This window comes from Ruditapes philippinarum, unplaced genomic scaffold (genome assembly GCF_026571515.1).
Source record: "Ruditapes philippinarum isolate M1 unplaced genomic scaffold, ASM2657151v2 ctg864_1_1_1_1, whole genome shotgun sequence".
NCBI classification, from domain to species: domain Eukaryota; kingdom Metazoa; phylum Mollusca; class Bivalvia; order Venerida; family Veneridae; genus Ruditapes; species Ruditapes philippinarum.
In genome coordinates, this window is record NW_026866375.1 from 33,366 (window position 1) to 59,717 (window position 26,352).

At 33.8% G+C, this 26,352-nt stretch overlaps 1 protein-coding gene across 1 annotated transcript; it reads left to right on the plus strand.

Moving 5' to 3' along the window:
- Nucleotides 1-21,713: 21,713 nt before the first annotated feature.
- On the plus strand, nucleotides 21,714-23,641 carry LOC132732320 (purine nucleoside phosphorylase-like). The gene is made up of 3 exons (XM_060718716.1): nucleotides 21,714-21,925; nucleotides 22,292-22,482; nucleotides 23,313-23,641. The coding sequence occupies exons 1-3, from the start codon at nucleotides 21,771-21,773 to the stop codon at nucleotides 23,513-23,515; spliced, it is 549 nt and encodes a 182-aa protein (XP_060574699.1). The 5' UTR covers nucleotides 21,714-21,770; the 3' UTR covers nucleotides 23,516-23,641.
- The last annotated feature ends 2,711 nt before the right edge of the window (nucleotides 23,642-26,352 follow it).

Here is a 26,352-nt window from a genome sequence, read left to right on the forward strand (position 1 = left end):
AAGGCAAGCAAATTATAAGAAAAATTCAGCTGTTTACAAATTTTGAGCGGCTTATTCCATATTTTGTTTAAATTCTATATATAGATATGTTTCTTCGTAAGGCTTGTGGTTCATCATAGTTCCATATCAATACTATAAAATTACCTAAAGTAATCCATTTATAACTATACTCCCTAAATTGAATATTTAAAGAATAGGGAGAGCTAATAATAATTTTACTCACCCAGGCATCGGGGTTGGTGTTAAGATCCCACTTTGGTAAAGATTTTGTGTATAAGTTGGTATCTCAAAAACTATTGAAGGGAATGGAAACTTGACACAATGGTTTGAGAGCATAATAGGAGGTCTTTCTCAAAGGGCCATAACTATAACAGTTTTTGACAGAATTATGAAATGTTTTACACTTAGAAAACTCTACATTACCCAGGCTCTTCAACAGTTTTACAAATCAAGAACTAAGAAAAGCTGAGCACGCTGGCCTACTGTCAGCTCTTGTTTTATATATACTACTGTTGTTATTAATAATTTTACTTATTTATTGTTACATACTTATTAATTTAACGTAACAATTTTTACTCATGTATATTACTTGAATTAAGATTTATGTTTATATGTAGCCTGAATGATATTCATGTGCAACAAGTAATGTGTATGACTATTGCTTAAGCATGCATCTGGTACTAACTTCAGTATGTGATTGTATAATGAGAATAGAATAATATTCAAAAAAATTGATTTTGAGTAAAGTTGTTGAAAGGACAAGGTCACTCTGGCCATTACTACAAAAAGCTTGTCCGACCTGTAACCACAGATTTCTATGGCCTACAGTCAAAAAGTTTCGTCATGACAGTAGATGAGATCTTTTGATATTGAGGTCATTTTTTGTTTTGAAAGTCCAAAGACAGTGTGTTCTTAAATGCTCAAGCTTTGTCCAAGCAATAAATAATGAATGTTTAATTAACCAGGTTTTCAATTTTGAAAATCCTGGTTATTAGATTGGGGTATGGCGGGCGGATGGGCGGCTGGGCGGATGGGCGGGCGGGCGTCAAACGAAATTGTGTCCGCTCTGTAACTCTTCAACCCCTTGAAGAATTTTGATGAAACTTCAGACAAATGTTTACCACATCAAGATGACGTGCAGAACGCATGTTCCGCATGGCTGGCTCCAAGGTCAAGGTCACAGTGACATTAACATTGAAAATCCTGTCCGCTCTGTAACTCTTCAACCCTTTGAAGAATTTTGATGAAACTTCAGACAAATGTTTACCACATCAAGATGACGTGCAGAACGCATGTTCCGCATGGCTGGCTCCAAGGTCAAGGTCACAGTGACATTAACATTGAAAATCCTGTCCGCTCTGTAACTCTTCAACCCTTTGAAGAATTTTGATGAAACTTCAGACAAATGTTTACCACATCAAGATGACGTGCAGAACGCATGTTCCGCATGGCTGGCTCCAAGGTCAAGGTCACAGTGACATTAACATTGAAAATCCTGTTTACATGATTTTAACTTGATTTGGCAGTCAAAGGTCATATCATCTTTGGAGGTAATTTAAAAAAGATATGATATATTATTTCATGTCTACTTTGTAACTTGTTTTTCATTATACAGAATTATCATATAATTATAGTGAACAAATTCTTCTGTGCTGAACTCGTCCTACATTTCTCAACGGATTTTGTTCAAACTTTCACAGAAGCTTTGTCATCAAGCACCCTGGCACATATTGTCGGGGTTTTGTGATTGGATAGTTTTTGACCTAATTATGGCCCTTTGTTTTTTTCCTTATACATAATATTATAGTGAACACTTCTTCAGTGGCAATTCCTCCTACATTATTCATGTTTTACATTGCACATAGTTACATTGTTTGTTGCTTGTATTTGTATTTCAAATACAACATATTTATCTACAATGGTGATAATTGAAAACCTGGTTTCATGGCATTGCCATGTTTCTTGTTATGTTTTGATCTTAAGTTATTATATTTGGTGAGAAGGTTGGTCACTACCTGTAAGTGATCCCTTAATTATCCCTAATAATTTAGGGGTCACACAGTCGAAGGTCAATGTGTAAGTGGTTTTAAACACATAAAGTTAATTGATAGATCCCTACTCTAAACCTTTTATTTGAATAACAGTAGATTTAAGCACCAACATTGACATGACTATGCTCTTTTGTGGTGGAATTGTTATTGTATCCACTAATCTGATAATAAGAATTAGAAGGTCAGGGATCTAATGCATAGAGAATGAAGTAACAATCCAACAGGTAGATTTGGTATTGTATGGAGGTTGGCCCTAACTTTTAAGTTTTTGATACCTAGTAATTTTTAAATCAGTCAGTATTAAGTCAAGGTCACCACAGCTTTTACCAGGAAAAGCTTGTTTGACCTGTAAGTAGAACTCTTTGGCCTTCTGAGTTGGAGATTGGTCATGACTTTTAGAAACCTAATAATCTTGGCATCATTTAACTTACAATGTACAAATGTATATGTTTCCATAAAAGGGCAGCTTACATGATTATGTAAACAATTGTTGTTTTTGTATGGCCACTCTTGTCCAAATTGGACTGAGTTTGTCACACGTTTAGCATTGTAAAGTAAGTACATGTATTTGTTCTGAATTGTGGGGCTACTATATTTTATACCTCCTTATGGTGCTGGTAATTGTTGTCATTGTTTGCCGAACATAAATTACAACTGTAGCAATATGAGAGGGATTGATGGAGTTAATTTCTTTGAAACTAAAATTTATTGCTATGAAAATTAAAGATGTTCTTTCAAAGAATTATTATGAAAAATCAAAAGAAAAATTTTACCTATTGCTATGAGGTATATAGCTAGCTTTAGAAGGCATGTGAGACCTTACCTGTGTTTACAACTAATACTAATGCCAGTATGTAAATTATTTAACTGAAAGAAAAAATAAAAAAAGAATATTGATTTCATGCATGTTTTAGTAATGCACAATTCAGTTGTAACCATAGTCCCTTCAAACTCTGGAAAATAGCAAATACAGTCATAATAATTCATATGGTTAAATCTTTCCTAAAAGGCCAAGCCCTGGGAGTTGAACATATCTTCAGGCAAAGGCAATTAAACAAAACTTTCACATTAACCTGATAGTGTGGGGTTGACCTTAGGTTACAATTAAATGGTGCATAATAAACTGCATGACCTTGACATGATGTAGAGCTCTACATATTATAAAAGCTTGGCTGAATATACCAAGTTGATTATGCTTGATTTACTTGGAGGTAATAATTTTTTAAGCATATGTATTAAAGTTCTGAGAAGCTTTGCTTTGCAGATAATTTTGTTTGCAATTGTAAAGGCTTTATTTTAAATAAAAAATAATGTTCAAACTCTTTATTTAATACCTCTAGTTTTGTTACATTGTATGTAGGATGATTTGACTGTTAAGAAAAACATTGTTGCATGAACATGATGTAGCATAATTTACAGTCAGACCTGTTTTGTCTGACCCATAAACTTTATACTTCAAACTGTGACCTTTGTTCACTCACAGTGATGACATATATGCCTGTTACAGCATATAGAGCCGGGCGAGGTCCATACTCTGAAAGGGCAGATGGACCCCTCATATACCTAGAATACATACAAACATATAGGGCTAAGCAAGCCTGTACTTGTTTGTGCATTGTTTGCTCAGTTTTTATTTGATATAAATGATAGATTTTCCAAATTAAAAGCAGAACAAGTCATTTGCTCCTAAGGTAGAGCTGTGTTCCTTTGGTAGGGATGTCTGTTTCAAACCAAGGTTAAATTTAGTTGAATCTCTTTTAAGCTTAGTAATTTGTGTCCACATTTGACATTGTATGTATGGGTCCATCAGGCAGACTCAAAAGAAGTGATTGGATATATGTTGTTTAACACTAATTTACAAACTCTGCCAAAAATAAACAACCCATGCCCCCCTTTCTTGACATAAAAAAGAAATTTAATTACTAAGAAATAACAAAAACACTTAACAGTATAATTGACAATTGAAAAAAAATATTAACAGCCCTCTTTCAGAAAAAAAAAAAGCCTCTTGGACATTTTTAGAGTAAATATGTACATATTATATGTTTTTTAGCTCGACTATTCGATAAGAATAAGTAGAGCTATTGCAGTCACCCGAGTGTCGGCGTCAGCGTCAGCGTCTGCGTCGGCGTAACCACTTATTAGCTCGACTATTCGATAAGAATAAGTAGAGCTATTGCAGTCACCCGAGCGTCGGCGTCGGCGTAACCACTTATGTTAAAGTTTTTGTAATAGTTTAAATATTTCCAAAGTCCATTGACATATGGCTTTGAAACTTTGCACACTTGTTCACCATCATGACCCCAACCTGTAGACAGGAGGAGGTAACTCTATCAAGCATTTTGACAGAATTATGCCCCTTTTTCGACTTAGAATTTACGTTAAAGTTTTTGTAATAGTTCAAATATTTTCAAAGTCCATTGACATATGGCTTTGAAACTTTGCACACTTGTTCACCATCATGACCCCAACCTGTAGACAGGAGGAGGTAACTCTATCAAGCATTTTTGACAGAATTATGCCCCTTTTTTGACTTAGAATTTACGTTTAAAGTTTTTGTAATAGTTCAAATATTTTCAAAGTCAATTGACATATGGCTTTGAAACTTTGCAACACACTTGTTCACCATCATGACCCAACCTGTAGACAGGAGGAGGTAACTCTATCAAGCATTTTGACAGAATTATGCCCCTTTTTTGACTTAGAATTTACGTTAAAGTTTTTGTAATAGTTCAAATATTTTCAAAGTCCATTGACATATGGCTTTGAAACTTTGCACACTTGTTCAACATCATGACCCCAATCTGTAAACAGTAGGAGGTAACTCTATCAAGCATTTTGACAGAATTATGCCCCTTTTTCGACTTAGAATTTATGTTAAAGTTTTTGTAATAGTTCAAATATTTTCAAAGTCCATTGACATATGGCTTTGAAACTTTGCACACTTGTTCACCATCATGACCCCAACCTGTAAACAGGAGGAGGTAACTGTATCAAGCATTTTTTTTACTATCAAGCACTAAGAATAGTCGAGCGTTGCTGTCCTACCGACAGCTCTTGTGTTAAAGTTTTTGTAATAGTTCAAATATTTTCAAAGTCCATTGACATATGGCTTTGAAACTTTGCACACTTGTTCACCATCATGACCCCAACCTGTAGACAGGAGGAGGTAACTCTATCAAGCATTTTGACAGAATTATGCCCCTTTTTCGACTTATAATTTATGTTAAAGTTTTTGTAATTTTTCAAATATTTTCAAAGTCCATTGACATATCGCTTTGAAACTTTGCACACTTGTTCACCATCATTACCCCAACCTGTAAACAGGAGGAGGTAACTGTATCAAGCATTTTTTTTTACTATCAAGCACTAAAAAATAGTCGAGCGTTGCTGTCCTACCGACAGCTCTTGATGTGCTCCCACTAATGGGGGGGATTTAGATTTAACCCTTGTCCGTCCGTCCGTCCTTCCATCTGTTTCCAGTTTTTGTGTCGCACATAGCTCAAAAAGTAATTGACCTAGAGTCATGAAACCTTACAGAAATGTTGATCAGCATGTGAAGATGTGCACCTGGGTATTTTCATGTGGATATATTTAGTATTTTAGAGTTATTGCCATTGACTTAAAAAACACCAATTTTCATTTTGTGTCACATGTAACTCAAAAAATGTTTGACCTAGAGTCATGAAACCTTACAGGAATGTTGATCAGCGTTTGTAGTTGTGCACCTGGGTATTTTTGTGTGGATATATTTAGTATTTTTAAAGTTATTGCCCTTGAATTAGTAAAAATTTTCATGAAGTTTACATGAATTTTGGTTCTTATTGCATGTAGTGGTCTCTTGAACAGGTTTGACTGTAACATTGAGGTGATTTTATTTCATTGATAAAGAATTTTGTGGTTAATGTGGACTTGCAGTCAGATAACAAAACTATTTATTTTTGTCTGATTTTAAAAGTGCTTTTGTACAGAAAATTAAACCTATCCCCTCTTTGGATTGAATAACTTTTTTTTCACCTTCAAAAATCCACAAAGTATTGATTGTAAAGATTGCTCAACAATTTATGTCATTGTCATTTTGATTTTATTCAAAATATTTTGATTTGGATATCACTTAAAACAGGCTGCATTATAATAATAATAATTTTGATAGCACAAAAGTTGAAATTTCAGTTTTCTTTCAGAATATGCTCATAAAATTAATAAATAATGATACAAGAAATTGATATGGCGAATAAGAATCCAAGACTAGTTAATTGCTAAATTGGTGAAGGAAAACATCTTCCAGGAATCATCATAATTATTGCAGTACAGAAATATTAATAGAAACCATTATTTACTTTAACTTTTTGTTGAAAAAGCAAATTTTGAAAGCATTATTTTTTCTATTAGTCCATATATATATATCATATATTAAGTCATTAGTAGATGTCAATGAAATCGATGAATAAGATATTATTTCATACCAAAGGGCTTTTTCTTTAAAGATTTTCATTTAGTTTAATAGAAAATTTGCTTTGGCATTAGGGATGTAAGTTTTGTACCATAGTTTGGAGACCTTTCTATTGAAAAACGTGCACAATAAAATGCACAGTGTGTTAACTTCAGTGCAGATAGACTGTTGATTTGCTACATTTTCTCTGGCAATTACTGATTGTGACAACTGGGAAAGGAAATACAAAATGTATGATTCATATTCAGATGCTCATACATTAGTTAACATTTTTTTCCGAGGTTTCCTAATGTGATGACTGTTAGGGAAAATGTTTTTATTTTTGCCGAGAAGGAATAATTATGAAAACTGACTTAGCTATCTGATTAATATACTCAATGGTACAATTATCAGATAGCCTTGTCTTTTGATGTTCTTTCTATTGCAATTACATCACTTCTTTTCATACCTCTATATAGAATTTTCCATTTACGCAAAATGTCAATAACTTTACAATTGAAGGCTTAAAATAAGACATAGTTTAATTGATACATAAGACATAATACTGTACCTGTGCTGTTCTTTTTCTTAAAATAAGAAAAAATTATAAATGTTTTTACAGTACTTTTCTGAAATTTAAAGAAAACTTTATCTAATTGGGCATATAAATACATCAATGTCTTTAAGTACTCTTGGAGATGTCATAACATCTAATTTTACACCAGATATATATATAAAGATAATGTTTTGTACAAATGTATATGTTCCATTAACAAAAAATGAATGTGCAAATAAGTGGCCATATATTTCAATAAATCTGAACTGTATGTCAGCTAACCAAATGTTAAAAAAAAAATCTGGTATGACACTTTATACAAATTCATCAATACAATCCAGGAGACCATCTTTAAAATTATCAGCATGGGGCCTTATTTTGAACATGATTTAAGGGAAAGTGTTGCACACTGCAGTGTTTCATGGGAGCATTGATAAATAAATTATGTCAGGCTTGACCCAGTGATTAAGGGTGGCCAGTAAAGAACCTATCTGATGAGCATCGAGGCTTTATTCAGTAAAAAGGGGTAATTCTATACTAAGCTAGTTCTAAAGAGATAAATAATGCTTCCAAAAATGAACTTTTTGCAACGAAAAGTCACACAAATAACAGTTTCGTTTAAATATTTTTGAACTCAGCTATACATGTTAAACAGTTTTATTTGTCATATCAAATCCTGATATTGTCATTTATCAGTTTAAAAAAAAAAATTCTGATAGAAGACTAAATTCCCTTCCTGTTCGATGGTTTATATTTTATCATGATATAGGAAATACCTTTGATTAAACGCAGTTTAATACATGTAACCTGTTAATACAGTTAAAGATCTTTTATAGATAATAGTGCATACTCATCAATTTATGTGTATCGATTTGAACAGACAACAAGATAAATCAATACATATATGTATATTATGCATTTTTTTCCCCTTTAATGTCTCCCAGGTTCGCCTTTACGTCATACTTTTTTTTTTTTTCACAAAATTTTATCTTACATCATTTCAAAGCGAATACAATGGCAAGGTGTTTTAAAATTGGGTATTATTAGAAAATACTAACAGTAAAACCTGTGTATTTTTTTATAGTTCCCAGTCATTGCTGGGAAATTTTGGTGTTTTGGTACGTTACGAAGCGGCGGACAGAGTTCGTACTGACTGCTAAGGAACGAGCCCATGTACGAGGGGTTTTGAGATGTACATAAGGTATTGCGACAACCTTGAACCGTTTAATTAAGTTTTTTACAAGAAATCACAAACAGTTTTAAATTAATGACTTGCACTCTGTTTTAATTCTGAAAAATTACTATTTCTCTACATATTGAGGGGTTTAAACTCAAACTTCAGAAAACTTATATGAAAGGGCTTACAACAGTCTTGCGGTCAACCCTCAATCATGGCCATTTCAACTAAAAGTACATAATGTGCAATACTATAAAATTGTTTTAGTGAGTCATATTTAAATATTTATTAATGAAATGTCTGGGTCATATCAAATTTTCATAGCATTACAAATTCATTTTAGATATTTTATGTAAGGTCTGCGGTATTACGTTGTAACCATTGCTTCTTCAAATTATTTCACTGTATATCAGTCTGCTTTTCTATTATAACTAAAATAAGTATTGAAAGCATATTTCAGGATGGTCTGGACTGGAAATAAACAATGATTATGTTGACTAATTAACAATTTTAAATTGATATCATTTATTGATCTTGAAAATCCCTGTTGTAATTGAAATTCCTTCCACCTTTATGTAACCTTTAGTTAAACTTTTTACAATAATGACATGCCTGTGTTACCATTGTTGTCACCACTATTGGTGTTTTGATGTTAAAATTTATTTCTCAAAACTCCTCTCTTTCTACAAATCAATCAAGGTTACCAGAGTATAGAAGTATAATGTAGAATAATTCCACAAAGTTTTATTTTATGTTTAGTAAGTCAGAGAATGTGACCACATGTGACCAGTGTTGCATAGAAAATATAAGTCTATAATTTTCAAAAAAAAAGAAAAAAATTGGTGATGATGGATTTCTCTTTTTGTAACTTAAAACTCAACATCATGAATACAGACACCTCTGTGGCTGAGTGGTTAAGATGGCCGACTTCATATCACTTGCCGTTCACCACTTTGGGTTTGAATCCAGTCCCCTTCTTATGAGGGAAGTATATATAAAGCTGGCTAGGTTGTTGGTTCTATTCAAATGCTGTTTCATGTCTGAAATAATCACTGCGGTATACCGTATCTCGGATATTGCTCGATATTATGAGGACTTTCATCCCATTTCGCGACTTTGAACGAGGAAAGAAGGTAAGTTCAGTGACGATATTTAGTCATTTTGAATTGGTTTGATATAAATTTTATAGAAAAACAAATACTTTGATAATTTCTCTAGTTACTGAAAACCCCAAAAATGTGAGTTAATAGCTTTGAAATGTAATTAGGAGGTAAAATTTGTTCTCCTTGCTCACGTGATTAACGAGCTCGGAATCAGTCATTTTTGGTGTTTTTGTGCATATACTTCCTTAAAAGAAAACTTGAATCGAAGTGAAATGTGATAATGATGATAATGTTTATGTTGTAAATGTTCAATCAACAATATGACCTGCAAATGACAGTGCATTTGAGAATAAATACACATGTCAGTGTACCGTAGGTATTGCTTTGGAGTTGCCCGCCGGTGTCAGCGAGTAATGCTTTTTAGTGTAACGAGTATTGTTATCAATATAGAGTAAATGCAAGTAGTAAACAAATAGTATTTACTAACACTTAATCTTAGATATTTCTTATTGTGTATACATTATTTACACTATAATGTGCAGAATATGCAGAAGTTCGGAGGTTCTTTACTTGGAAACATCTGCGAAATAATCCAGATTTTTATTCCTGCTCATGAAAAATCTTAGTCGAACGAACTCAGCAATTTTCTGTGTTTAAAAAGTTCTCGTTGCTATCGAAGGATCAACCTTTCCAGAATTTGTTAATAATTATTGCATATCTTACTTTAACCCTTTCCCCCATGAGCATATTGTGAAAAATGGCCATTTTCACTGAAAAGCCTCCTGTTACAAGTTCAAAAACTGCTATGAAACTATGAAAAAATCTTCAATACTAATCAAAAACTTGGCACAAATGTTGACTGGACCATTGCCTTTGTAACGACATGCTCAGTCTTAAATTTCCTGTTACCATTGGCAACGAGGGGACATCTCAAAATTGCCAAAAAATCACTTTTTTGCCTCGATTTTTTCCATCAAAATTTATTTCAAAGTGCTGCCACTTCTCAAGGGATTGAGATAGAGTCAAAGGCTTTTCAGCGTTGGTTAACGTTACCTTATGATCGACCTGGGGTCATTTTAAGCCTCTCACAAGTCCAAAATTTTCTTTGGCGATGAGGGGGACTCCGCCCCCTTCAAACCCCCAAACAGAAGGGGGCACATCCCCCTTCTGGCAACCCCCTGATGTAACATTTGCATGGGGGTCGGCGCCGAAAAAATGGTCACTTTTTTTAACAACATTTCTCAAACGAAAGACAGTGTTTTGGGCCTAAATAGGGCATTTTTTCACTGTTTGAGGCCTCAAAAAGGGGGGGGGGGGCAAAAAGCCGTCGAAACACGCTTATATAAGGGAAAAGGTTAAATAGTAAAAAAATGCATCCAAAGTGCGTTAATGCTGCCTCAAGATTGTAGACAGTATTGAGCAAGTGTGCCAATATCTAATATCAACCGACTTCCTACTATGCCAAAAATCCATATAAAGGTAACTTTCGGTCATTTTGCACCTGCACTCTAGCAATGGCAGACCGTCTGCACGTGAAATTTGTTACGTCATTAGCAATGAGTTACCATATGACTGCCATGCGGGTACAGCTAAAAAAAAACGAATAATGCATTTTGATAAGATTATGATAAAGGGCAGCAGATGCAATAAAAAGGTTATATTTTTTGCCCCCTTCTCTGTTTGGGAATTTGAAGTGGGGCAGAAGCCCCTCTAATCGCCGAGAAGATTTGGGACTTGTGGGGGAGGGGGGGGGGCTAAAATGGCCTCAGGTCGATTTAAAGGTACCGTGTAATCAACGCCCAAAACCTTAGACTTTATCTCAATCATTTGAGAAGTTGCTGCACCTTAAAATCAGTTTTGATGGGAAAAAACAATGCAAAATAGAAATTTTTGGCAATTTTAGAGGTCCCCCTGTTGCCATGGTAACTGGAAATTTAAAATTGAGCATGCTATTCCACAGGCTATAGTCCAGCCAACATTTGTGCCCAGTTTGATCAGTATTGAAGCATTTTTAGCTCACCTGTCACAAAGTGACAGGGTTTTGTGACAGGGTGAGCTTTTGTGATCGATTTTCGTCCGTCGTCCGTCCGTCCGTAAACTTTTACTTTAAATGACATCTCCTCATAAACCACTAAGCCAATTTCATCCAAACTTCACAGGAATGTTCCTTTGGTGGTCACCTTTAAAAATTGTTCAAAGAATTTAATTCCATGCAGAACTCTGGTTGCCATGGCAACCGAAAGAAAAAACTTTAAATATCTTCTTTTAAAGAACTCAAAGAGCTAGAGCTAAGATATTTGGCATGAAGCATCTTCTAGTGAGTGTCTACCAAGTTTGTTCAAATAAAAGCCCTGGGGTCAAAATTGGCCCCGCCCCAGGGGGTCATTGATTTTCCCTATATGCATATATAGGTAAAACTTAAAAAATCTTCTATTAAAGAACTCAAAGAGCTAGAGCTAAGATATTTAGCATGAAACATGTTCTAATGGGTGTCTACCAAGTTTGTTCAAATAAATGCCCTGGGGTCAAAATTGGCCCCGCCCCGGGGGTCATTGATTTTTCTTATATGTGTATAGCAAAAACTTCAATAATCTTCTATGAAAAAACCCAAATAGCTAGAGTTTAGATATTAAGCATGAAACATCTTCTAGTGAGTGTCTACAAAGTTTGTTCAAATAAAAGCCCTGGGGTCAAAATTGGCCCCGACCCGGGGTCATTGATTTTCCTTATATGTGTATAGCAAAAACTTAAAAATCTTCTTTGAAAAAACCCAAATAGCTAGAGTTTAGATATTAAGCATGAAACATCTTCTAGTAACCCTTGCAGAAATTACTGGTAATTTACCAGGATTTTACTAGGATTTTAATGGGAAATCCCAGGAATATTTACAGGGATAATTCCTAGGAAATGCAAGGAAATCTGAGGAATTTCCAGTTACTGGCTGGCGGTAATTGGAACGACTGAAAACTACTGGTAAATAACTAGAAAAAAAAAAAGTGAAACCAGGAATGTCTTAGATCGACTTGTCTGGAAAATCTTAATTACTGAGAATGACCTGCCCACGGTATTTGGAACATTTTTCTAGTCACCTCCAGGCATTTCAAGGCATTTCAAAAGACCTATGAATAATACCAGTAACTCCTGGTATTTTTATAATCTTAGGAATGACTGAGAATGACCTGCCCACGGTATTTGAACATTTTTTCTAGTAATTCCTTGGCATTTCAAAAGAATTGGATATCCAGAAGTTTTGGTCTTTCCATGATCTTAGGAATGGCTGGAATAGCCTAGGATTGCACTGTACTGGAAATTCCCAGCAACTGGGTATGACTTGACCACAGCTGAAATACTGTTACTAGGGCCACCAAAGGATCATTACGAATTAAAATCAAATAATCGGTTTTTGTAGAAGATATCATTACAAGAAATTGCTGACAATACAAGATGCCATTGGACACAGGGCAATCACATTACTTCACATAAGCACATTGTACTGATGTGAACTAAAATGTGCACTTTTAAATCCAGTTAAATGACAAGCAGTTCAACATCAGTCATGAGCAAACTATTAATTTAATAAAAAGCATGATTGCATAATTATGAAACAAAGTATTTTTCCTTACAGTTTAATTGTTTTTGTATTGTTTTAGACACACTTTCTTTAGATATATCATTGTAGTTACTGGAATGCAATGAGCTTTGGCAATAACACTTAACTTAAGATTCCTTTTTTAAAACAGTGTAACATGTGACACCTCTTTGAATTTAGCACTGAAAGTTAAAACAATATAATACTTGACTAGGTCACTGCTAGATTTTAATTTGCTTTCATCATTTTCTTGACTGAAATGAGGGACATCACTTAAACAGTCTAAAGAAACATCACTTAAACAGTAAAAAACATAACGCAAGAAACCTCCAGTATTACATGCAACTCCTACATCTTCTGAAATGAGTAAATCCTTGCTGTAAGATCCAATTTTTTGCCGGTTTAATAATTTTTCTTGTCATCAAATCTTTTGTGTTGAGAATCTCAGTAATCCACTGAATTGATGATCTCTGGTAATCAAATGAAAAATGTTGATCTTTGGTAATCCAACGACTTTTTTGCATTTTCACAGATATATACAATAGATACTAGAAAAGCTCTTAAAAATAGATAATAGTCAGATTCAGACCCAAAATCTTTTGCAGGCTTCGTTGATAATTGGGTGTTCTCAATAGTCTCCAATTTTCGCACTCTCGTTAAACTTGGACGATATCCATGCATTATTGTTTACATACCCGACATAGATTTTCATCAGAGAAAATATTTGTATAGAAGTGTGTATAGTACCTTTTACAATAAATAAATATTGCTTCTTATTTAAGCAAAAAAAATGTTTCATCTTCCTCCAGGAATTCAATTTGGCTGTGTTTTTTGGCTTTTTTTATCCAGGATGCATCAAATCTCTGAAAATCCCGCAACATATGATAACTTATAAGAACATAATTTTGCCAATACTGAATTTAACTGTGTGACATCACAGTTTCTTCTCCATGTATATTTAGCTCCATGGCATTTTGTACAACTTGCCCTCTTTTTCAATTAACTGAAGAATTTATGACAGTTTCTATATCAAAACATCTAAACATCAGCTTAGTTTTTGACCTGTTTTATAGATTTAAGCTCTCACTCTCCTCAGCTTTGAACATTATCCACAAGTTTAGTTGAACTCCTCCCTTTGTGGCCTTGTGGTACCATTTTCATATCTGAAATCAAAAAAATACATTTCTCTACATATGGAAATATACCAAGATATTTGAATACGAAATAAATACTAAATCACTTGGCAGGAACGTGAAGTGGATGCGCACTTGGTTCAAGCAAGTAAAATCATTGCAAAGGAAGTGTTTATGACACACTCTGTTCTGGGTCTCAGATTTGTAGCTTTTGGTTATACAAAGCTATTTGAAGTTAAAACTGGTCATGTACATATTTTGAAATTTGATAAGTGAAAATCCAGGGCGGTTTTTATTGCTCATTTATTCACATATATGTAAGTTTTTTGAAGCTCACCCAAAAAAGGCAAACTAATGAATAATTATTTATTTATCATTGTTATTTCCTGTAATTTAGTGATGTTGATCATTATTTCTGTAAAGTTGGTTGAATTCTAACTCAAGCACTCAAAGAACAAATAACACAACATAATGAAAAGGTTTTTACGAAGTCAAGGGAAATACCTCTGCATTTACGGGATAAATTCACAAGCGGAACCCAAGGTGCACAACTACATATGCTGACCGACCTTCCCGTAAGGTTTTAATGACTCTAAGTCAAATGCTTTTTGAGTTACATGCGACAAGTTTGAAAAAATTGCAAAAAATTTCTAAGTCAAGGGCAATAACTCTGAAAAAATTAAATAAATCCACACCAAAAATATCCAGTGCACAACTAAACATGCTGATCAACATTCCTGCAAAGTTTCATGACTCTATGTCAAATCCATTTTGAGTTACATGCGACACAAGTTGAAATTGCAAAATTTTACTAAGTCAAGGGTAATAACTCTAAAAATACTGGATAAATCCACACGAAAATACCCAGGTGCACAACTGCACATCATGCAGGGTGTTCACTAGCCATAAAATCCTGTGGGTCACTTTGACTAAGTTTTATCGACTACTAGGTCAAATCCCCATGATTTTAACAAAATTTGACCCTCCAGTTAAAATCCTGAGGGTCAAATCAGGCCTTTTGGAAATTTGAAGGGTCAAAGAGTCATTTCAAGGGTCAACGGACATCCTACATGCTGATCAACATTCCTGTAAAGTTTCATGACTCTAGGTCAAAACACTTTTTGAGTTACATCCGACACAAAAGAGAACGGCATACAAGGGTAAATCTAAATGCCTGCCCTAAACTTGGGGCCCCAAAAATATCTTGTTTCAAGGGTGGTCAACCACTTCAACGTCCTGCCCCCTTACTAATACAATAACAGATTACAGTCATCAAATTTAGCACTGGCCCGGTGGCCCATGACCAGTGTAAATTTTTGGAGAATTTAATTAAATATATAGTAGAATAAATTCAAAACTGGAATTTTTGGGGGAGTATATTCAAAAATGTTAAATTCAATGACTGAGAATAAGGCAATGTATTCAGGCTGGAACATACGATACGATATAGTACATCCCAGGACAAATGTTCGTTTACGCAATATCCAGTAAGGTTTAAGTATCTTAACTGTAACTAGGAATAAGCTGGAAATACAATAAATTATTTCTATTGTTACAGTCGCCAAATTGTTACAAAATAATGCTTTTAGAAGTGAAGAAAGGTCATTAAAATAATATCTAGACTCTTCATCTGTAGACTGTTCATTTTTTTCTAGGGGTCATAAACACGCCGGCTCTGTTTGGGAAAAAATCAGTGCATTTATGATAATACGGGGAAGTCAAAGACCGGGCCCGCGAAGCGGGTCCGGGCTTTGGCTTGCCCGGCTATAGACTACACGTGTATATTTAAAAGAAAATCACATAAAAAACAATTAAAAAATATATAAAATTCTATACCTATCAAAGAAATTTTCAGTGTCAGTTCTAGTCGGGCGCCGCCATTTACAATGTAACTCAATGATAAATGGCGGGGTATTCCGATAACGGAACAAATCTCCACTTTTCGGATAAATGATAATCGCCGAGTGTTCCGAATGAAACCGGAAGCGGTTACATGTAATACCGAATGACACCTTTAAAACGGAAAGAATGAAAGGAATGTTTAACGACTTCCCCGTCCATAGGCTTTGCCTAATTTCATATTACTCACAGTGAATATCACCGATTGCAGCTTTGAAGGTCTTCTCCTGATAATTTGCTTGAGCAATTTCACCTTCCTCGTTGTATGTCTTTATTGGGGAGACGATATCAGTTCACTGTTGATATGAGACGAAGTGTCTGCCATCTTTGAATATTGCGCGCACAATAAACCTGTGTTCTACGTAATAAACCTGTGTACTACGTCAGTAACATGTGCTTGATTCGCATACTTTCGTGTAATTCAGTTGTTTTTGCCGTCAATCACGGATTTATATTCCGTGCGTCAATACAATGACTGAATAGTTTCAATAATATCGTCAGGCTTTCTACTGCCTCTACCAAAAAAACTAGGGAAAAAGTAGGGCATTTTTTTACCAAAAAGTAGGGCAAAGTAGGGATTTCTGATGTTAAAAAGTAGGGATAAAGTAGGAATTTCTTACTGTTTTATTTAAGAATTAGCAAAACATACCATCACCAAGACCACATCAGGCTGTGTGTAACTTCAGTTCAGTCCATGCTTGAAAGACAAGCAACTCATAGCCAAAATGTTGCTTAATGTTTTGCCAAGGCACCATGAGCAGAGCTGCATCAGTACTAAGGGTGTAGTACTTAAGTACCAGTACCAGTACTTGCCAAGATTTGCAGTACCAGTACTTGCCAAGATTTGCAGTACCAGTACTTGATTTTAGCTTGGTACTGCAGTACCAGTACTTTTTGGGGGGAAGTAATTAAGTACCAGTAGACTACTAATACTTTTATATATTCATCAAAGTTTGAATAAATACACAGTGTCATTCTAAATAATTGCAAAACATTATTCAACAAAGAAATAAAATCATTTACTTTAAAGTTGACATTAAACATTTTTACAACTTTGAATGAACGAACATACTTTTTACAAACAATAATTACAACATATATTCATTGTCATATGTTATTGTTTAGTAACCAGTCAACTGTAATACAATGCAATAATCTTACATTTTAAACCCACCAGTCTTTTGTTGCCCTTTCACATTTTCAACACCTCTGTTCAATTTATACCAAAGTAAATAACAACTTTTTATGGTGCTAACAATATCACTTGAAATAGGATTATTTAGAATAGAAGTAATTAATTAGTGTTTATTTTTGCTTTTTTTTTTACTAGTAAATACAAAGTAATAAGATTGCAATAAGGATATTTATCAGTAAAGATTTATTGACTCTGTTTATCTCAATTTAATTTTACTTTAAGTCTTTTGGTGCTTTTTTTATGATAAATACTAAGTTAACATTTGAAGGAATATTGCAGCAAAATTATTCATAGATTTGATAACTTACTTTTTCACAAAAATAAAATAATACATGGAATTTACAGCTTTACTTTATGAGTAAAAATAATGACATTTTCATCAAAACCAAAAATTCTGCCTTGTAATGCAGTAGCAGTACCACCTTTTTTAAGACAGTAATGCAGTACCAGTACCTGTGTAGTAGCAAAATTTTGTAAAGAGTAATTCAGTATCAGTACCAGTACTTGCAAATCGCTGCAGTTTACATACTGAGGTACCAGTACCAGTAATGCAGCTCTGACCATGAGTCTTCAAGGATGGACATCACAAGGAGACACACACACAACACCTGAACTACTCATCAATTGCAACTGAAAATTGCAACTGAAATACCATTTTTAAATATCTTCTTTTTTTTTCATTTCATTTCAAAATGAAAAAGTAGGGATAATAGGGCTATTTCAGAAAAAAGTAGGGCAAAGTAGGGATCAAAAGAAAAAAGTAGGAAAAAGTAGGAAAAGTAGGGACCAGTAGAAAGCCTGTATCGTTGAATTTTATTTCACTTATTTATTATTTTAAGCCCAACAAGCGCTTGAATTTCACACAAAGCTACAGAAGTTTCCAAAACAATTGTGTTGCTACGTCATCAGTATACGTGTCCAATACGTCATGAAATTATGCTCGTCTTGGTTAGCGTAAATATACGGATATTGCTCGAGTATAATCGTAAAAGGTTCGCTGGTTAATAGTAAAAGACTAAGTTTATCATCGTTAATTTCCGTCAGCATAAATATAGACCTACTTTAAGATTGACGCGGGGATTCGGTTTTGACTCGTGAAAAATTTGGAAATGCACAAATTTTGACACGTGAAAAAAGAGTGCACAAGAGTCAATTTGCCACATGGGATTTTTTCAAACTATCCAATAATAATCACCTTAAATCCACCCCTAATTACATGTCTATATGTTCAAATCACACTCAATAAAAATGTCAACAGGGCAGTATATAGCCGTGTATAAAGTGGTTTATACACACAGCCTGTGCACTGAAGCATGACATCAGTGGATGCAATTTGACAGCGCTAAAATAGCTCTACACAAACTGATAAGAATTACATACTACAGATGTCAATTATTGATTTTTTTTAAGGTTTATAATACGTCTTTGATTTTACTTGGAGTACCTGTACATTTGTTATTTCTTTTTTAGATTATATATTCCTAATACATTTTGGTTATTATCTATTAATTAAATGGCCAATGATAAAAATTGTCATAAATGCAGGTTGACCACTAAGGTCAATTGATTATTTAATTTTAATTAAATAATAATAATAATAGTAATCCTAGAAAAATATTAATAAATAGATCTAGATCAGTATGTTGTTTTATTTAAAAAAAAGAAGAAAAAAAAATATTTTCAATTTTATTGCCTTTCTTCTTTATTTACTTGTTTACTTTCAACAAAGAGAATTCCTAGTCTTTAGGAATTTATGTAAGATTCAAGGAATTTAGCAAAGATGTTAAGGATTTTGTTCTACAAGATAAATTCTAAGTAATTCCTAAAGACTAGGAATTTTTTTGCAAAATCTTAAGTCTTAGAAATCTCAGAAAATAAATTACAATTCCTAGTACAACTTAGAAATTGATGAGTGTTTTGAAAATTATTAGAAATGCCTAGTTCTCAGTAACTGATACTTCCTAGGCCATACTAGAATAGCCAAGACTGGTTTTAACATTCTGGAATTTTCTAGGATAATAACTGTGAAATACTGGGACTTTTTGAATACCAGTATATATTTCTGCAAGGGAAGTGTCTACAAAATTTGTTCAAATATAAGCCCTGGGGTCAAAACTGGCCCTGCCCCTGGGGTGTCATTGTTTTTAACTATATTTGTATAGTAAAAACAAAAAAAAATCTTCTTTTAAAAACCCCAAAAGCTAGAGCTTAGATATTTAGCATGAAACATCTTCTAGTAGGGTCTACCAAGTTTGTTAAAATAAAAGCCCTTGGGTTAAAATTGGCCCTGCCGGAGGGGGGGGGGGTGGGGGCAGGTTATTGTTTTTCATTATGTGTGTGTAGTAAAAACTAAACATCATGAAACATCTTCTAATGGGTGTCTTCCAAGTTTGTTCAAATAAAAGCCCTGGGGTTTAAACTGGCCACGCTCCGGGGGCCTCTATACAGGTGAGGGACCTCAGGGCCGTCATGGCCCTCTTGTTTATAGGTTCATAGCAGTTTTAACTTGTAACAAGAGGCTTAATAAAATGAAAACAGCCATTTTTCGCAATATGCTCATGCAGTAAAAGGTTAGGATGATACGGGCATGCTTGGACGGCATAAGCCCTCTGGCCAATATTTAACTAAGTGTGTCGATATGTTTCTTAAGGCAAACTTGCCCTGTAAAAACCTATTATTAATGTCATCTAAATATGTTTTTATACCCCTGCATAACAAAGTTGTAAGGGGGGTATACTGGAATCAGCTTGTCCGTCCAGCCGTCCGGCTGTCCGTCGGTTTTTTCTGGTCCGCCCAATAACTTAAGATTCCTTTGACCCACAGTCTTCATATTTGGCATGGAGGTTAGTCATGATTAGTAGATGACCCCTATTGATTTTGAGGTCAAAGGTCAAGGTCACAGGGGCCTTGACTTCAAAAAGCTTGTCCGCCCAATAACTTAAGATTCCTTTGACCTAGAGTCTTCATATTTAGCATGGAGGTTAGTCATGATTAGTAGTGACCCTATTGATTTTGAGGTCACTGGATCAAAGGTCAAGGTCACAGGGACTTTGACTTAAAAAATTTGTCTGCCCAATAACTTAAGATTCCTTTGACCCACAGTCTTCATATTTGGCATGGAGGTTTCAGGATTAATAGGTGACCCCTATTGATTTTTAGGACACTGGGTCAAAGGTCAAGGTCACAGGGGCCTTGACTAAATAAGTTTGTCCACCCATTAACTTAAGATTCCTTTGACCCACAGTCTTCGTATTTGGCATGGATGTTGATCATGACCATAAGGTGACCCCTATTGATTTTGAGGTCACTGGGTCAAGGTCAAGGTCACAGGGACCTTGACAAAAAAAGCTTTTCCCCTCAATTGCTTAAAAATGCCTGTCCGCAGTGTATTGATTTTGACATTTTCACATTTGAAGCATGTAAAATACATAACTTAGCAATGCACTGGCTTAGTAACCTCAGATTTGGCAGGGAGGTTAATTGTCCTTGAGCTCTAATTGGCCACTGTTGATTCTGGATTCTGACAAAGTGGTATGCGGGGGTATTCACGCCATGATAGTGGCAGTTCTAGTTTTTATTCTTCTTCTTTTCAGAGATAGGTCTCCTTGATCACAGTTTCTTGAGACATGTATTTAAAGATTTTTATCGTCAATTTTGATGGTTCTACCCTGCTCCCGACCCTGCTTCCGACCCTGCACACACTTTATTTCATCCATAGTGTGATTTTCAATCAAATGGGAAATTAAATCTCTGTATTTGCCCGTAGGAAAAGAACAGTAATAACACTGAAAATGCATTGTTAAATCTGAAATATTTGAAAAAATATCATATAAACAGTACATTATCAGCAAAATGAAATGGATTTGATAAACAAACGTGAAAATTAGACAAAAATATTGATTTTCCATACAAATGTGCTCATTCTGTTGGGCTATTTTGCAATAGGCTGTACACTTAAAATCAATACTCGGTACACTTTCTTGTTTCTTTTTTGGCCTGTATCTTTTTGTACTTTCACATTTTTTGCCTGAAATTTGGACAAAGCATACTTGTGAAAAAAAAAAAAATTGCTCGATTCAATTTTCTTTTTATATTGGTAAATAATAATTTCTAACAATTCTACAGTATCGCGATCACTATTTTCTAGTGAGCAGTGGATCGTTTAGGGGTTAAGTTTAATCAATTTTACAAATACCTGTAAATTACTTTTACGTCTTTTAGAGCTACAAAAATACCTCTAGATATATAAAACCCGTTGAGATAAATGCAATAGCCATTAGTTTGGAAAATATCGTCGCTGAACTTACCTTCGTTCCCCGTTCAAAGTCGTGAAATGGGATGAAAGTCCTCATAATATCGAGCAATATCCGGGGTACGGTATACCGCAGTGATAATAGATGAATAGACATCTGACACTGACTTCACAAGTAAAGCTAGAAAGATACTATATGATATTTTATACATGTGGTGTTGGTATAACTTTAAACAAAACAAAAAAAACAAAATAATAAGATAGTGTGAAAATGAAGTTGACAAGTTTCCTTTATACATTTTATATTTGTATTCATATGATTGTTGATTTTGCATAATGTCAAATTATATACAATTTTTCAGATTATCCTGCCAGTTAGAGTAATGAAGTTAATGGAAGTGAAGATATTGTTTGTGACTAACGCTGCAGGAGGAATTAACCAGGATTTTGAGGTTGGAGATATAATGATAATAAAGGACCATTTCAATATGCCAGGCTTCGCAGCTGTAAACCCTCTAGTTGGACCTAATGATGATAGGTAATGAAGCCATGAAGTTAGGGAACATTAGTTCTAAATACCTGAAATTCATTAATTAAAGTGACATTAAAATCCGTGGTGTGGCACATCTTTTTTCCTTGGTAATTTAGTTGACCTGCTATTTATTTTTTTTTTTCCACATGCATTATAGGCAGTAACATTTCGTTTTTGTCACTTGAAACTTTTAAATGAAAGATTAACAATATATTTGAAGTCAAGGTGAACTAGTCTGTGATACTTTGAATCCCTAGCATGGGAGAATGTGAACTATATGTAAATCCCAATAAAAAATCAAATACTTAGCCAACAATTTGTCACTTTTACCCTTTCTTCTGTAACTAAGCAAAACAATATTTTTTATTGTAGATTTGGACCAAGATTCCCTCCAGCTTCACAGTGTTACAGTTTTCGTCTACGTAAGCTGGCCAAAACTGTAGCAGGCAGACTAGGAATGAATGACTTTTTACGAGATGGAGTCTATTGTTTCCTTGGCGGACCATCTTTTGAGACAGTCACTGAATGCAGGTTCCTAAAAGTTGCCGGTGTTGATGCTACAGGTATTAATCTAGTGTTTCACAGCATAGCAACTTATGATGGCCCATTAATACGAGGGTTGTCCCAAAATATTTTTGACAAAGTCTGTTACTCAATCAACTATAGAATAATCCAGCTAAGGAAGTCAATACACTATGCGTGTCTATGCGAAAAAAAAACCAAATACCTCCGGAGTTAAAAATACCAAGTTATCGAAATTTGATGAATGCTACCTTTACATACTTGGCGCAGACTGTCATAAACCTTATGATGTCAAGAAATTTTTTAATGTTTTTCAAAAGATATATATATATACCAGTATACCAGTATATATTATGAATGTGTCCTTGAAAATTTTGTTTTGTTTTATAAAACAAAGTCATTTTGTTCTATCATTATTATCAAACCACTTGTCCATCTCCACTGTGGGTTCAAATCCCGACAGTGATTTTTGATTCTTTCATGTGAGGAAGGTATCCAGCTTGCTTACAGAATGTTGGTGGTTCTACTCGGGTGCCCGTTCATGCCTGAAATAATGCCTGGAAGGGCACTTGTGGCCTTCTTCAATATTAAAGCAGGAACATCACCATATGACCTATAATGTGATATTGTGACGTAAAACCCAAACAAACAAATCTATCATTATTAAAATGTAGGAAATAAATTTTCTACACTTTAAAAGACTAGAATTTTAAAAGACGAGATTTATAAGTGAGACTTTTACTTGGATGTGACTTATGCCTACTTTTATAAATGGTAAGTATACAGTTTGTGTTATAGTGACCATTTTGAGTTGCTATTTACCAGTCTGCAGTCAGGAAACTAAATCTTTACATTAGCGATTATTCTTCAGGAATGAGCACAGTACCGGAAGTATTGGTTGCTAACCACTGTGGAATGGAAGTTTGTGGTATCACACTGATTACTAACAAATGTGTGATGGAGTATGACTCATCACAGGTGGCCAATCACGAGGAAGTCTTGGAAACTGGTCAAAAACGTGCCAAAGATATGCAGAAATTGATCGGTGCAATAGTTGCTGAGATCGGGGACTAGATTATCGTTAAACACGGACAGTCTACATTATGTAAAATTTAAGGATCTGTAATTTGAAGATCTGACTGTTACTAAGTTACTTATTTTGTTTGGAAATAATTTTTAACTATTGATAGATTTGTTAATGACTGTAAACACCTCATCAAAGAGATAATCAATCTTGTAAATTTCAGTAGCAGAAATGTGTTCAAAATTTGTTATAGAATATCTTTAATTATTTAAGGAACTCAACTGAAGGGTTTTTTTTACATGAAGTGACAGATTTTTTTTTTCTTTCAAGATTTGTGTTCCGATGGATGTAGGTCATTTGCTATCTCAGATTTCACAGAAAATCATATTTATTGTGCAAAATGAATTAAAATAAAGAAGAATTTAAATGCTTTTAACTCAAATTTCAGGAAGAACTCACAAAAAAAGTACTTTCAAGTTAATTCAGAGTATATTTTTTACATTTTCTATTCCACATTTTACATTTTAAATGCGCCATTTGATTTCTTTAGGATTTTCAGATTGAATATTTTTAGACTTTTGGACCTCAATGGAGCTCCTTTATTATTTACAAGTAACATGCACATGTCATTGTTAATATTTGACTACAACTACTTTGATATTGCAATATCATCAAAAGGAAGTAAAAAAATGTAATCAGCCTTAAAGGCATCTGATTTTCTAATTTAACTTGTATGCACATCCTAACCAATGATAGTATTTCATATAAAAGACTGGTTTTCTATAAACTTTTATACTTTTTTTGGAGCCAGTCTAGCCATGTTTATACATCAGAATGTAAATCAACATAGTAAAAGTTACTGCATGTATTATTCCTCAATTTAAACAGCATATCTTAACAACATTCCTATTCATTAGACTACAACAGATTTTTTATTTGAAGTAATGTTACATATATTAATTACTATTGCATCAGTCACATAATATTGCATGAAATTGTTTCCAGGTTTTATGTACAATTATTATGTATTGTATGGAATGAATCATTTTTGTGTCAGTTTGTCATGGTGTATTTTTATCCTGTAAGAAATAAGCTTTCCAGAGAAATTACTGTTTTACAATTTTCAAGGAAATTAATTTAATTATATAGAGAAGATACAATGGTTTTACATTATGCATTTTAGTCGTAAAGCTTACCCGGTAGATGTGTTGTTATTGTGTTCTATGTATGCATGTTTTCGTTTTGATTGATCTATTTATTAATAATTGTTACTTGTAGGAAAGTAAAGGATTTGATTTATGGATAAATGTCATTATTTATTAACATAAAATATGTTTGTAAAGTTGAATATCTTATTTTTGAAAAGAAAAAAGTTAAACTTAGTTCTAAATTTTTTTCAAGATTTCTTTTTTGCGGTTTTAATTGAAAAGTTTTTTGTTTTTTTTCTTTTCTTTATTACAGTTGAATAGAAGTATTTCATTGTAAAGAATGATATACTATAAATTCATATTTAAAATTACATTTTATCTGTATTTATTGTTCTTTAAAAACTGTTATACTAAAGATCCTAAAATGTTTCTACTTGTTTCTTAAACTTTAACAAAATTGGTATATCTTCCTTTCACTGTAAAGAAATGAAAGTTAATCACTCAATTTTAAATAATTACTTAATGTTGAATACTTCCTCACTCAATGTAAAACACTTATATACTCAACGCCAAATACCGTACTTCCACACCAAATACTGTACTTCCTTGCCCAATGATATTTACTTCTTCACTAAGTGTAAAATATTTCTCTCTCAATGTAAAATATTTCATCACTTTATGTGTAATACTTTCTCAACCATTTTTGAGGTACATGTGGTTAGCTCAGAAGGGCCAGCATTGGATATGTAACCATTGGGTCTCTGGTTCGATTCTCTTGCAAGGTTAAATCTCTCAGTGGGAATTGATCTAGGACATGTGTCAAATGAGCCGCGTTATGACAAAACCAACATAATGGGTTTGCGACCAGCAAGGATCCAGACCAGCCTTCACAGTTTTCCTCTCAGGAATTTTTCCCTTTTTGAATTCGCATAGTCATGTTTTCCCTTATTGTCCATTGGGTTTGGGTTATCCTGCAGTGCAAATCTCTCAGTGGAATTTGTCATGACAGTGTCAAATGATCATTTGTCTCTAACAGCTGATTCAGAAAATATTTCCCAGGGATTGGTATTGTTAGTCAGTTGTTTGAAGTTGGCCATTTCTGGTTAGTTATTCTGGAAATCCTGTTAGATGGACTATCCACTGAGATATGACAATGTCTGTAATCAACATACACACAAAGTCAAATAATTTTAATATCCTCACCCAATGTTAAGTAACTTCCTTACTCAGTGTTAAATAATTCTTTACTCAATGTTACTCAAAATGTTTAATCCTCCTTCACCCAATGTTAAATACTTCCTTACTCAATGTTAAATATTTCTTTACTTCTTCCTTACTCACTGTTGAATACTTCCTTACTCAATGTTAAGTCCTTCTTCACCCAATGTTAAATATTTCTTACTCAATGTTAAATACTTCTTTTATTCAATAGCAAGTCCTTATTCTCCATTATAAGTAACATACTTAAAACTCATTGTTAGGTACATTCTTACTCAATGTTTAATATCTACTTATCTCCACTATAATTTATTATATCTCCACACCTACCTGGTGGGATTTTTTTGCTATTACTCAGGGGGGAAATTGTTGGTGTGAATTATTACTTGCAATATGTCTGTATCTTACATTGTGAACAGTGATTTTATTTTGAGACACCTCTGTCAGATTTATAAATGTCATTTGAACATTTAAGAAGATTTTATTTTCTCTGGGGCCATATTAGAGACCAATCATTGCTT

Coding starts and splice junctions, on each gene's coding strand:
- LOC132732320 (XM_060718716.1), top strand. CDS start 21,771: ATGAAGTTAATGGAAGTGAAGATATTGTTTGTGACTAACGCTGCAGGA. Junction 21,926..22,291: donor GTTGGACCTAATGATGATAG/GTAATGAAGCCA, acceptor TTTTTATTGTAG/ATTTGGACCAAGATTCCCTC. Junction 22,483..23,312: donor TGCCGGTGTTGATGCTACAG/GTATTAATCTAG, acceptor ATTATTCTTCAG/GAATGAGCACAGTACCGGAA.